Source organism: Cavia porcellus, unplaced genomic scaffold, assembly GCF_034190915.1.
Source record: "Cavia porcellus strain 051 isolate PalLab524CR breed Dunkin Hartley unplaced genomic scaffold, mCavPor4.1 scaffold_12, whole genome shotgun sequence".
In the NCBI taxonomy this organism is placed as follows: domain Eukaryota; kingdom Metazoa; phylum Chordata; class Mammalia; order Rodentia; family Caviidae; genus Cavia; species Cavia porcellus.
Genome location: NW_026947495.1, coordinates 33,539,127 through 33,553,105, shown reverse-complemented (window position 1 = coordinate 33,553,105; position 13,979 = coordinate 33,539,127). Strand labels below are relative to the sequence as shown.

Genomic DNA, 13,979 nt, shown 5'->3' with positions numbered 1-13,979 from the left:
ATCAGCTAAAACTTCATAATCACATACTCTTCTGGGAATAAGGAAATCAAGGGTATCTCTTGGCCTACTATGCCTTGTTATGCTGCTCCCAAGAACGTCCTGGCTGCCATTTTCACCTGGGGAGGTGCCAGGGGAAAGACCAGCTGCTCATGTTCAGACTTGTGTAGCTACAACTCCCCTATCAAATGCTGGCTTTTTTCTCCTATTTTTTTGTACACTCAGGGAATAAGATACCAAATAGATATTTCCTACTTCAGTCTTTCATCCGCTTCTACCCTTGGCTTATGCCCTTTTGGGTGCCATCTGCTTGGGACCACAGATTATGGTAAGAGTATCTATTTATTGAGGGCCTGCTGGGGACTTAGTATTTACATCTCTAATTTGAAATTTTCACACAATTTTGTAAGGATGTTACCAGACCCATTTTTATAGATCTGGGGAAAAAAGTTCAGAGAAATTAAACCTCTCTGGGGTTATCTGATGAAATGTTTATATTTGGGTGTCTCTTTGCCATCAGTGGAAGATCCTACTTTTTTCTTGGTGAACTATGTTAGCTTTGTCTTTGATTGACTCCACACTTTCCATTGGAGCCCTCCCTGGAGAGCTGCTCTTCCACTCTCTTCCAGGCTGGTGTCCTGAATTTCCCACAGTGATTTGGCCCTTACAGTGATTTTTCTGGCTTCTTCTCTGTTAGCCTTAACTGATATCTTAAAATATCTGATTAGTACTTAATAGTGTTGGCAGGTTAGAATCATATTTTAAAATGGAAAGTATATTTTAATATAATTTTCTGAATCCACTTATTGAAAGAACATATTTTCCCATGTTAAACAGACAAACTGGACAAAAAAAATGACCACCTGTTAGCTGCTAATGATGTTCACATGCTTTTTAAAAAAGTAATTCTGGCTTTATCTGACTGTAATCTTGGCGACAAAACTTGTGGGAACATCAAGGGCACAGGAAGTCAAAGGCAACTAACTGACAACAAAGTTTGTGTTTTGACTATTAATAAGGAAGAAAGTATTGTGAATCTCTGATTCCACATAACTACTTAATTTCCAGAGGGTGACACAAAAACGAATGTACATTTTAAGAAATCTAAGCTGGGGTGTTCAAATCTAGGACCAAAACCAGAGGAGTTTTACATAGTACATTTCCTACAAGGAAAAAAAAAAAGCATAAATATTTTATATATATAGATGTAGTCTAAGTTGATATTGGGAAGTCAATTATTGTATCTTTCCAATGAAAATGAATGCATACATATTGATTGAATTTAAATGAAACAATAATAACTGTGCCTTACCATGCAAAAATTATACTATTACTGGGTACAATTATGTATTTCCATGGAGATACAGAAAAGAAGTATTTTATAAAATCTAGGGTATTATTAAAGATTCAAAGGCCATTTTTTACCTTTAAATTAATCAACTTCCAAGTCATCTGGTCTTAATTCTTTGGCTAACAATTGGTTTTGGTTATCCTTTTATGTTTATTGTTTTCTATGAATCTTATTTAAAATTGCTTGGGTTTGAAACATCTCTCCATAACTTGGTTTTAACAATATTATCTTAATTTTCTATATCTTAGTATCCTGTTGTGTAAGAGAGATCACAAGGTTGCTGGGAGAGTTGAGTAAATACAAGAGAGCAACATTTGCCATGTAGTAAGCACACAATATTTTCTATTTATCCCTAGTTTTTTAAGTTCAACTTAAAAGATGAATAGAAAGTTGCCATACAATTAAGTACATTCTGAAAGAATAGAAAAAATGGGTCTCTTTTTTTTTAATCTTCAAACTGAAATGAATTTAAACTCAAAGTAAATAAATGTCTTTCTCAATGAAACAATAAATTCTACAGGGAAATCATGAGTATTCTATCTGCATAATTTTTCCCTGTAGCATCCTAAAATTTTAAAAGTAACTACTATTCAGTATAGAATCCATTACCCTGACTGTTTCTTAAACATAGTTTTATAAGCAATTATTTTCTCCATAGCTTTAGGAAATGTCGACTTCTCCAAACCAGAAATTTTATTTGAGATCTGAGATCCATTAATCACTGAATCACACAGTCTTTGATATTTACTACAAAGTATCTATATAATTAACAGTAAATGCATATCCACAACTAAATTCTAATTCTGAAATGTTATTTCTGTCTGATTTTATGTAAAGCAAAAGAGGGATGATTACCAGGAGCTAAGTATTGTTTAAATTAACAGTATCCAGCATTTTTGGCACCAGGTATCAGTTTCACGGAGGACAAATTCTCTGTGGACTGCAGTGGGGTTGTGGATGGTTTCGGGATTAGAGTCTGATAAGAAGCATGTGTCCTAGATCCCATGCGTGTGTAGTTCATAATAGGCTTCACAATCCTATGAGAATCTGATGCTTTGCCTGCCCTAAAGGAGGCACTCACGTTGGCAAAGTGGGGCACAGGGAGTGGTTGGAAATGCAAACACAGGTGAAATTCAGTGTGCTAGTCTGATGCTCACCTCCTGCTCTTTGATCTCATTACTAATCGGCCAACTCGCCATCTTCTGGGGTTGAGGACCTTCATGTTAAGTGACATAGCTCAAAACTGTATTATGTTACGGAAAAAACATTTTGGATGGCATTGTTAACTCTCCACAAACACATTTGCTTCCAGACACTGACACTGATAATCTTAAATGACAACATAGCACAATTCACTAAGTGAATGAGTCTAGCAGTTGTTGGAAAATTACAGGATAGTCATTTGACAATGTCTTGTTTTCAAAAGTTGCTGCTATTCTCAGTCCTCATGTAATTTCTAGATATGTGGCACTCATATTCAGCTTTGAAAACTATGTTACCATCTACAGCTTCTTTCTTCCTTGTAATATATGTTTTTTGGGTATATGTGTATATATATATATATATTTTCAGTGAATACATCCGTCTATATAAACATAGAGTCAACTAGAATACATATGTACCTACATGTACACATATTTATATTCCAGTAGTGGTCATTCTTCAATTTACTGAGTTGTCCTTAAATTCAAGAATCTACTATACTTCTTAAATTTACTTATTTTTGTAATCATATTGCTCTTTGGTCAGAGGGAAATTATTTTTAAAATGGTGATTCAGAAGATTAGAGACAGCTAGATAAAATATCCAATACAGTTACAATGCGTTTCAAGACTTTGAAAAATTGTTTTTTTGTCTGGCTTCAAAGATTTACTTGTTCTTTAAGAAGGGTGAGACTAAAATCAACCTGAACCACAAGTGGCATGTTTTAATAATTTCCTTCTGTTGAAGAAGAACCAGAATGATTTGAAAAACTGAAAATCACTGTGGAGGTTCTTTTTATTCAGGAATTTTGGAATAGTAGACCTAGATAAGACATTAGAAAACTTTATATTTCTATTTTTACCATGGGATGCACATTTCTACATCTTCCCAGTGGGCCCAAGTGTGGAAAGCTGGCTTAAATTGGACAAACTGTGGTGGTCACTCATATTTTTAAATATATAGAAAGCAAACAGTCAGTATACCACAGATTTGGAGACTCTTGACATTTCCCACCTTCAAAATCAATCACCTATCTGAACTGCTTGGTTATTACTCAGAGATTCAGAGGCTTTCTGCAAGCAGAGACCATGACCTTGGAACAATTATTTTCTCAAAACACATTACCGACAATGACGCGAGCAAATTGCCAGACTGTCCCCCAGCACAGGAATACAAGGCTGGGAAGTAACTACAAATCTTCCATGAGGAGTGTTAGTTTGCTTAAATCTCACTTTAATGCATTTATATTTTTATAAGCACAACATTTAGGCAAAGTTAAAATGAGCAAACCAAAGAAAATACTCACTTAAAGATTTTCTGTGCTCGGGTTTCTGTTCTTTAATGTCACTATCATAGTGACTTAACAATTCAGTACTAGAGGATCTCTGGATTTTGAATAATTCTAGTTTTCTTGATGGACAACTTGGATTCTTTGGCTGGAAGAACAAACAATTAGAGTCAGTAAATTTACCAGAAAGAAAGGATTCACCAAATAGTGCTGTCTTCTATTTTGATGTTACACATAAGGGGATGTTTGAAATATGTTAATTATTTTGGGATAGGGCCTCTATGATAAGCTTAACACTCAAATTTAATAGAAGTTCATATAGGCATATGGTGCTTACTAAATGTTGTGAATTATTTTAAGCATTTTACATACATTAATGCAATTAATCATCACAGAATCCTATGAGGTAGACAGCAACATTATTACTAAGAAAGACACCAAGGCCAAAAGAGAAAAGTACTTTTGCCCAAGGCCACATAGCCAGTAAATGATGGAACCAATATTCAGGCAGTCTTGATCCCAGAGTCCATTCTAGAGACAATAATTTGTATATTGTTGTCTATTAGGACTTTATGGATGATGGGGAAAATTAATTTATTTTTCTTTAAGTTTTTACCCCCAAACTATATAACAAGATACTTCAACTATTAGTAAAACAATACAGAAAATATTCTGTTGTATATTATGTTAGAAACTTTCAAGAATAGTGTTTCTTTAAGACTTTACAAATATTAATGAGCTAAAATTAGTCACTATAGAATGAAGGGTCTTGGGTAATTTGGTCTTGTAAAAACCTACGGTGTATCAGGTTTAATATAATTTTATGAAATTGTAGTTACGTGATTTTCATGAGAATAATATAACTTAGCCAAAGAAACAATAAAAATCAGTATAAAGGATTTTTACTTACTGGCTTCATAACAATGAATATGGTTTTAAAAATATTGGCACTTATTTTTAAGAATATGTATTAGAGGCTGCACAAATTGAAATGTAAAAATTCTGTAGTTATTAAGTTTTCATATGCTCTTTACAACTTCCAGTAAGTGAACGTTCATGTTATTTCAGAAAAAAGAAAGCATGGCTTTTTTGAAAGCAAAATTAAATGACATTCAGTTCTCCAAATCCTATTTGCTGAAAATGTTCTTCAAAGTCTCTACCTATTTAAATTTAAAAAAAAAAATTAGTATATCTCGGTCCATAGGATCTATTTAAGTGTGTGTTATATGCATGAGCAGTATCATTTAAATTACTATGTTTTAATTAATAAAGGCAAAAGCCAAAACAAATACATACCAATCTGTCAATTGTATTTTTGATAGCTTGGAACCAATCCAATATGATGAAGTCAATATCTGACTGTAGAAGGAATTCATTTCCTGACACTGTTGTAATCTGGGAAGAAAAAATCGAAGGTAGGAAAATCATGAGAAGGTTTCTTATATTTAAAAAGAAAAATCTTCACCAGAAAACACACTTTAAGACATTAAAATTTTTTTTCTATTTCAGTAATTTTCCTTCTGGGAACTCGGTGGCTGGGATCATTCTGCACTGATCTCTCTCAAACTTTTTTCATGTCATAGCAAATATATTAGTATTTTAATAATAGGACAAATAGAATATAGCTAAAGCTGAATCACTCCAACTTCAAGAGATTTAAGGCAGGAAGTTCAGAGTGAGGAGGGCAGCACACACATAAGCTGGAAGTCGGAGAAAAATGCACTTGGTGTGTCAGAATTCATTCTGTAGTTTTGGCTTTTTCCTGTTTCTCTTTTTCAAATCTAATAATATCTCTATATTTGATTTCCTTTTATGGAGAGTTTTAAAACAGATTATCTGCCAGAGACACTAATGGAGACTTTTCTAAAAGGTCTTCAACTTCCCACTTGCTTGTTTGTTTTCAGAGAAACTTTATGGAAATACAAATTTTTTTCAATACCTCAAAGTGAGCATTTTTGAGCGCCTAAGTTCTGATAATAAGTTTAGCCCATTCTACAGTGAGGATAGGAGCTGTCCAAAGTGTATGCAATTCTAAGAACTATAAAAGCAGAAGATAATAAAATCTACCCAGGCTAAAATTTGACCAATTGTCTCCTTTTTTTCTCTCCTTCCCCCCTCTCAATAAAGATGCAGATAATATTTGGAAAGTCTGAATAGCTCAAAATAGTCCTCAATTTTATGCGTTCAGTAAAAAACAGCTAAGGCGACTTTTGCCTAATTATCTGAACACCACTGTAACTTGCAATACTTACATGAAGTCCCAAATATTTACTTTATGAAACACTGTTGCAGAACTACAACCTAAAAATATAAGTACGCTTCTAACTAACACAAGAAAACTAGTGATGTCTTTGACCTCTACTTTTATTCTAAGTTTAAATATTTTCATTATGAATGTATTATACAACATCATAATTTGTTATTATATACAGACAGGAATTAATCTAAGCAAAATGTATAATCTAATATTTCTCTGCCAAAATAAATAAACTATTATTAAAATTATAAAAGGGAATGGCATTTTAAAAGTATAGAAAACAAACATAATTAGATTTACTGTATTCTAAGGGCTGCAAAGAGGCATGCAGTAAAGTCTTTGGCCTACTAAATTCAAACAGTTATAAAATGTAAGTAGTTCAGCAGTGCATTTGCATTTTTGGTGCATGCTATGAAATGCAAAGGGGAATCTTTCACTGCTAATACAACCAAAAGCAAAATGTATTTTAAAAGTTTCTTTGTCCAAAGATATTACCACATTCATCATACATAATCAGTGATTTACAAATTCATTTTGGGATGCTAGATGAGGGAACTATATGAATGTAATTCATTCAAATCATACTATCAGAGACACCCAGTTCATATCTTTCCTCTGTCTTCCCACTAATCTTTTGAGTTACTAGGCAGTCTGGAGAAGTCTGCTACTGCTCTCTACAGTTTAAACGCATCCACTTCTTAATTACAGTCAGTAATTGACTTTGTTCTGCTCCATGCCAGACGGTCGCAGAAAGCAGTTTCAAAATCTTTGGCTGGTAAATTTCATTTAATTTAGATTCCTCTCTCCACCTTTTTACATCACTTCTTTAGGATTTCTGATAGAACTTCTGATAGGATTTCTGATGGCTTGCTGAACCATATTTGCAATTTGAACAATCAAATTTTCAACTCGCGTGGGGGATAAGTATCAGTAAGAATATTAGCTTTGATTGAAACTTTTGCCTGAACAACACTTGATGCCAATCTAAAGTGAGGTAGATGGAGCCATGAAGGACTACTCTCAAGGCACATTCACATAATTTCTCTGTATCATATATTTCCTTGTTACAGTGCTGGATGTGAGACAATGAGGGAAGGAATTACAAAAAACACAGTGAGTTTAGTTAAGAGCCTCTGGTCTCCATTTTGGTTAGAAATCTATTTTAGACAAATGTCTAAATGAAACCCCTCATCTCCACCACATCATATTTTGAAGGAAGATACTAAGGCAGCGAAGTAGACTTAATGACACATTCTAGTGTTGTCAACAATAAATACCTGTAAATATGTGACTAAGGAAATTTGTCCTGATCTAAACTTTTTCACACTAATTAAGGATCGTTTCAGTTCTAGTATCAGATTCATGCTCAGGAAATTATATTAGCATGATCACTGCACAATGTGCAGAGTAAAAGCATTTCTTTGGGTTTTTTTTGGTGTGAATTCAATAATAGTTTCTCTTAAATTGAGAATCTTGATCCATGACCTTGTAGTTCCCTAAAGGTAGAGGCGGGTATATGTAAGCTTCAGGCACCATGATAAGGGATGTACAGGGAACGAAGTTGCTTTTTTAAGAGTTTAATTAAATTGAGTCTTATTATGCTAAGGGAAACACCATGTAAGTGTTACAAGGGGTAGCATTAATAGGTATAAATACTTGTCAGTAGGTCTTTTTCAGTATCTTCAACTGAGTATCATGCTCACCAGTATTCACTGTAGCACTAGGGTTTTATGGCATCAGATTTTGACTTAAATGAGATGTTACTATGTAGGATGCTGTTTATACTACTGAAAATCCCCATGTTTTCTTTTCTTTGTAATTAAAAAAATCTCTTTTTAGAATTTTACTTTTTTCCCATTGGAATAATAATTGGGATTTTTGTGGATAATGAGAAAAGTAACAAAGAATCAAATTAAAACCATTCATAGCTACATAGAGTAACCACTGCCCATATTTTATTTTAGTTATTGTCAATCTTTTACATATAATGGCTAAATGAATTAGATAATGACAACAGATAAATTTATGCTACAAGTGACACGTGCTCCTCTTTCTTTGACGTATCACCTCTCAAATTGAAGACTAAATCCCACACATAATTCCATGTTTGGAGGACTGAGAGCACACGCTCATAATGGAATAGCCCCCTAATTATCAACAACTGATTAAGCATCCATAAAGTATCATGCACCCTGTTAGAAGCGAGGAACACATAAACCCTGCCCCAAAGAGCTCACAATCTGTTTGGATAAATAGGACCTATGCATATAAAGATAAATAACAACAGAAAATAGCTGATACTAAGTCTCAGTGTGAGTGGCATAGACAACATTCATGTCAAGATTTCATGGGAAGGAATAATTACTGCAGGCACATTTACATCATGAAATTATGTTTAAACTGTTGTTCATGATATGTTATTCTTTAAATGTTGATTGTATCAGAATTTTAGTATATTGAGGAAATGAATACTACCACTTGGTATGCAAAGTGGTTTCAGCTTTAATGATCTCAAAGCACATAATAAACATTTTCCAAATGTGGCTTCCCACCACTATCATAATGTAATTTGCAAATGAAGAAAATGAAGCCAATGAGAAAAATGAGGATGACATCCTATCAAATTGGCATCACTTTGAATAAGAGAACTAAAAGATTACAAAGATCACAATTTCTAGTTCACTGGAAACATTCCAACACTGTTAAGGACTGTATGCGTGCATAGAGCTAAAGGGCAGTAAAGACTGTTTCAGTTGTGAAATAAGGAATGCTGACTTGTTTCCTTACTGTTATGCTAAAAATAGAATAGTTTTAAAAGATCATATAGAACTCTTGGCCTCTCCTCCTCTCCCCTTTCTTTCCTCTCCTTTTCTCTTTCTTTCCCTTTCTCTTCTTTCCAAAAAACATCCAATATTTTGTACTGAAAAAATACATTCAAAGCAGAGTTGAAACACAATAACTTCTTCTAATCCTAGAAAGGCCTAAAATAATCCTACATTAAAGCAAATATCTTTCATGTTTTCCTTAGAATCAGTCTTTTACTAAGACCCTAAGAAAAATTAATCCTTCTTAATAAATCTGAAACTATATAGCAAATATATAATAAAATACATCATATATTCAGAAAGTCCTAAGGCATGTTGCATGATATACCTTCAGTAGTTCTAGAAATAAGTAGATAAGAGGATACAACTTAATTAACAATATATTTGGAAATAATTTGAACTTCCCAATGAAATCAATAGATGTGTATTAAGTATAAAAGTTATGTTAAATGTGCCAAATTTACTTGAAGCAAGTATAGATTATCTTTGTGATATTAATTTTGGTTATATATTTGTTTAATATATACAGTGCAAATATATATATATATATATATATATATATATATATATAGGCTATATTATAATGAAATATCAAGTTATAAAATCAAAGCAATAAAGCCTTAAAAAGCAGATTCACATTTTTTCATCTTGTAATAAATCTCCGCATTTGATATTGTTAATCATTAATCAAATGAAGGTTGTCATGATTACACTAACAGTTAAATTACTTGGTCCCACAGGTTTTTATGACTGCCAGAGGAATTACATTATCAGGCTGCATGTCTGTCTCAAATTACAGTCTGCTTGAGTAACTCTTAACATTTTTTAAAAAACATGTCAGAGAAAAGTTAACATAAAACTAAGGGTAAAATATCAGCTTGAAGTAAAAGGTCTTCACTTTGTCTTTCCAAAAAATGTTTCTTATTAAAGCGTTTGTGAGAAAGTATCTGCCTTGTGTTCCCAATGTTGCTAGATGTTAAGTAAATATATGCTGATTATATATTAAAAAAAGTTGCTTTGGCAACTTTCTTATTAAAAAACATTTGTAACCCCCTATCTGTCATAAAAGTTTTGAAAAGTTTGTTTATTTTGGATAGCAGCCTTTTCCAGGGTTACCCTAGCAAACAGTGATAGCAGTCTTCAGAAGTTGTGTGAGGAACAAGCCACTAGGGATCCATTTTTGTTTTAATTGGCACACACAAACACTTTTCTGGTCTGTCAAGAAGATCAAGCTAATATGCATGGAGGGTGTTATATTCTCAGCTTTGGGGAGCAGTAAAGCTCCCTTTATTTAAGTAATTTAAATGATAGACTGCAAAAACTTTGCAAGTCAGAAAAATGCTTTCTACTTTCTGAGGGAATATTTGTTTTAAGAAACGGAAAATGTTCTACATATCTAAAGATGTTGAACCTTATGTTGTAATTACTTTGTTTCTTCTGACTCTGTGAAATGTTCTTAAATCCACATGCTACTAAATAAGCCAGACCACCAATGGATCCTGCATTTCCACAATTTCCCCTGTGTTAACAAATTTGTGTTCATTAGTTTCCAGATGTTTATTGGATACGTTTTCAATGCGTTTGGGTTGATTGATTTGCATGTACATTTATTGGAAACCTCAGTGGTGTCATCATCAGCATAACCTGCGTATGTAAGCAATTTCTTACTTAATGGAAAGTAAACAAATGTGGAGTTACATACACAACAGATCTCTAGAGCATTCTGACATATAAGATTTAAGGTCAACCTTTCAAGAAACAATGCTTTTTAATTGAAATTGAGCTGTACATTTGACATCAAATAATTTTGTCCATGCTTTCATACATCAGAGATTTATTTGGCACAAATACACCTCATGTCACTTTCTCGCTCCACTCTTCCTGTTTTTAACAAAATATCTAAACTTCAAATTCATTTAAAGAGGTAAACAAAATCTCGTGTTTACTCTTTTATCTGTGTTAAAATATTTTTAAGTTTTCTCAATATTAATGAAAGAATATCAAAGTAATTAGCTTAGCGATTTCCACAATTTTATAGACAGCTACATCTGAACTTTTGCCTGTGGCCCTCATATGAAAAAAAAATGATTTAAAAGGTAACTAATTAAAGCAGTTGCTATGTAAAGATAAAAACTTCAATTTTTACGGCTCTTCCTATTGTGACTATACTTGGAAGTAGCAGTTTGCAGATAAAGAAATTATCCTAGGATTTGTGTCCACTGGTTCGCATAATTCCAGCCACTTTTTCTGACCATAGATCTGCTTCTTTACTCACTGTGCTTAATTCCTCATCTAATTGCCTGACATTTGAGCATCTGCTTTCTTCATCATCTCCAAACTGGAATTACTTTATTATCATTGTTTCCATTTAAACAAGATTCAACTTGAAGATTTTTCTAAAAATTCAAAAGTATAGTGTAAACACAAAATCTTCCTCTAAAATGTGTTAATGTGCTCTCTCTTTTGATACTTTTTAGAGAAATGTATAAACATAATGTATGTGTTTATACTTCAATGAAAATATCATGTATGTGCTCATGAAAATTTTTGTGTATGTACGTGTTTAATCCACAATCATCTCCCATTTGGATTTAGTCATAAAACCTTTGCATTCTCTAGTATCTCATGTATGTTTTCCCTTCCAGTCAATATTGTATATTTCAGCCAAAGCAATCTCTCTGAAATTTGGATTTGATTATCCTTTTCCTCTGCTTAATAGCATTTTCAGGTTCCTTCTAGCTGTTGTCGTGTCATTCTGACTCTTTAACTGGGCTTCCATGCCCTGTGTGATCTGGCACCTACCTGCTCCCTGCAGCCCCTGCCTCACACTTCCCTGTTCATCTCTATGACCCAAGCACACAGAAATCTTTGTTTCCCAGCTGCATTATACTAATTTCCATTTCTTTCCTTATAGTAGATTTTTCCTGCTGTCCAGAATCCTCTGACTTCTTGTGTCACATCTTTCAAATCAATTTAGATGTCACCTTCTCATGGAAGGCTTCTCTGAAATAGATGTCCCAAGTGTTTTCATGATATCCTGCTTCTCTTTTGTCACAGTAAAAACTGGTCAACACCTACAATGCCCTGATGATGTTTCCATCCTTTTACTATGTTATAATCAGCCTCAGCCATTGGCAACTGTCTGTGTATAGCTGAACAATTTGCATCTAGGGACACTAAAAAAGTAATAAATAAATGTTATCTGTCTTATTCATTGCATATATCAGTCAATTGTTTGGATGCCATATTTAACTCATTTGCCATTGTAATATGATTTTAAAGTGTGTAATGTACTTTCATTCTTTCAGGTAATATAGGCATGTAATTTTGAAATCTGTTGGTAAAACTGTATACAGTAGTACAGGCAAGCTCTTCTGCCAATTGAGAACAACTGTCTGAAGAATATGTTCAGGATCCAAGAAGTTCTAGCATTCAGAAAATAGGATAACAACTTGGAGCAGGCAGAATCATCACAAATTGTCTATTCATTGCATATCCCTATGATGGAATGTTCTGGATTTCCTTCCAATGTCACCCATTTGTTAGGTGTAGCTCACCTATACTAGATCATCCAAGCATTTCACTCTTATGTCTGAAGCATTCTAACTGGTAACTGGCAGTATGGGAAATTGGACACAAATTCAAGAATGTAAGAGTTAATGCTTAATTAAGAGGTCAACTCTTTAGGGAACCTCAATAATGCAAAGATATTTATTGCTAATACATTAATATTGCAGCCATTAATTTCACCAAAACATTGTTTATATAATGAGTGAGCAAACTGTGGTGGAAGGTGGCAGTAGTTATGTTACTAATAGTTTTATTTAGAAGCTTTTTGGAAGCTAATTTTAAGATGTAATGACTTAAATCGAGGCCAGTACTCTTGCCACTACCGTATGACTCACACAAGTCACCTATTAGTAAGTGCTGAGGTTGCAGAATAAGAATAAAAGGTGTTGCAGTATGTAAGTATATTTATGCTATTGTAACATATTTGGCAATGATTTTGAGTGTTTATAAAACATTCAAGAATTGTTCCATGTCTACTTACATTAATGAGAACACCTGTTAGCGCTAGTGCCGTTCAGACTTATTTGCATCAGTTTCAGGTTTTTGCATACTGTACATCACTTTTTAAAACAGTTAGATGCTTATAGAGAAATATAGCAAAGGGAAAAAAAAACAGCAGCTTGAATGCCTTCCGGCTGAAGACAATTCAACTCCAGGTTTCAGTGAAAAACAAAAATCTGCTGAATTACAATACTGCCACTTAGAAGTAAATGTAGGTGTATTTTATATTTTTAAAGAACAAAAAATACATATAAAAATCTGTGCTTTCATCTTCAAGTAAAATTACAGCCAGCCAAGACAGTTTGCAAAGGATGCTAACAAGTAAGGAACAGCTGCACCATCAGAAGCTTGCTTCTCAGTGATTTTAGGAACATCTACCAAAGCTGCTTTCTCTACCAGTCTCAGAAACCTGGGAGACTCCAACAGGTCTTTCCACTGAGTGAGGAAGTGTGTATGGGCTGGCCCACCTCACGTTCCTTTCAAACCTTTTGCCCTGGAGCCTGGAGAGTTGAAGCGAGGAAACAGCTGAGCCAGAACACACAAATTTACACAAGGTACTGCGGTACTGTGACAGAATCTAGTTCATTCATTACCCTCATACCATAGTCACAACTTCCATAGGTCCCACTCTATTGACACATCTGTTTGCCACTCCCCACAGAATCTTAAAGCTTCTGTGATTTAAATATTTTCAGTTATTGAAAGGAGCGTTTGCATAAATCTCTGGATTCACAGCCTCTATTATCACCATTATATTTAAGAGGTGCAATATTTACATCAAAATGACTCAGTTGGTGATATATTCTAAAGATAAATGTGTATTTATGATTTGAAGAAGTGTGACTTATAACTGTTTTCTCAGACAAACAGAATACCTCTGTGCTGTGCTAGTAAACACAGATTAGAGCCACACATGAGCTGTGTCCTCAGGGCTCACATCACCTTTTCTTGGGACATAAGGCTACTGAGAATGGCTTTTGTAAGGTG

The 13,979-nt window shown here is 33.7% G+C and overlaps 1 protein-coding gene across 2 annotated transcripts in view; it reads right to left on the bottom strand.

Moving 5' to 3' along the window:
* Positions 1 to 13,979, bottom strand: part of Arhgap15 (Rho GTPase activating protein 15) — a 591,921-nt gene that overhangs the window by 296,409 nt on the left and 281,533 nt on the right. For both annotated transcript variants that reach the window (XM_003478711.3, XM_063259030.1), the window contains exons 7-8: positions 5,136 to 5,234; positions 3,858 to 3,987 (exon numbers count right to left, since the gene is read on the bottom strand). In XM_003478711.3, coding sequence (XP_003478759.1) covers positions 3,858 to 3,987; positions 5,136 to 5,234 — 229 coding nt within the window. The remainder of the gene's footprint in view (positions 1 to 3,857; positions 3,988 to 5,135; positions 5,235 to 13,979) is intronic.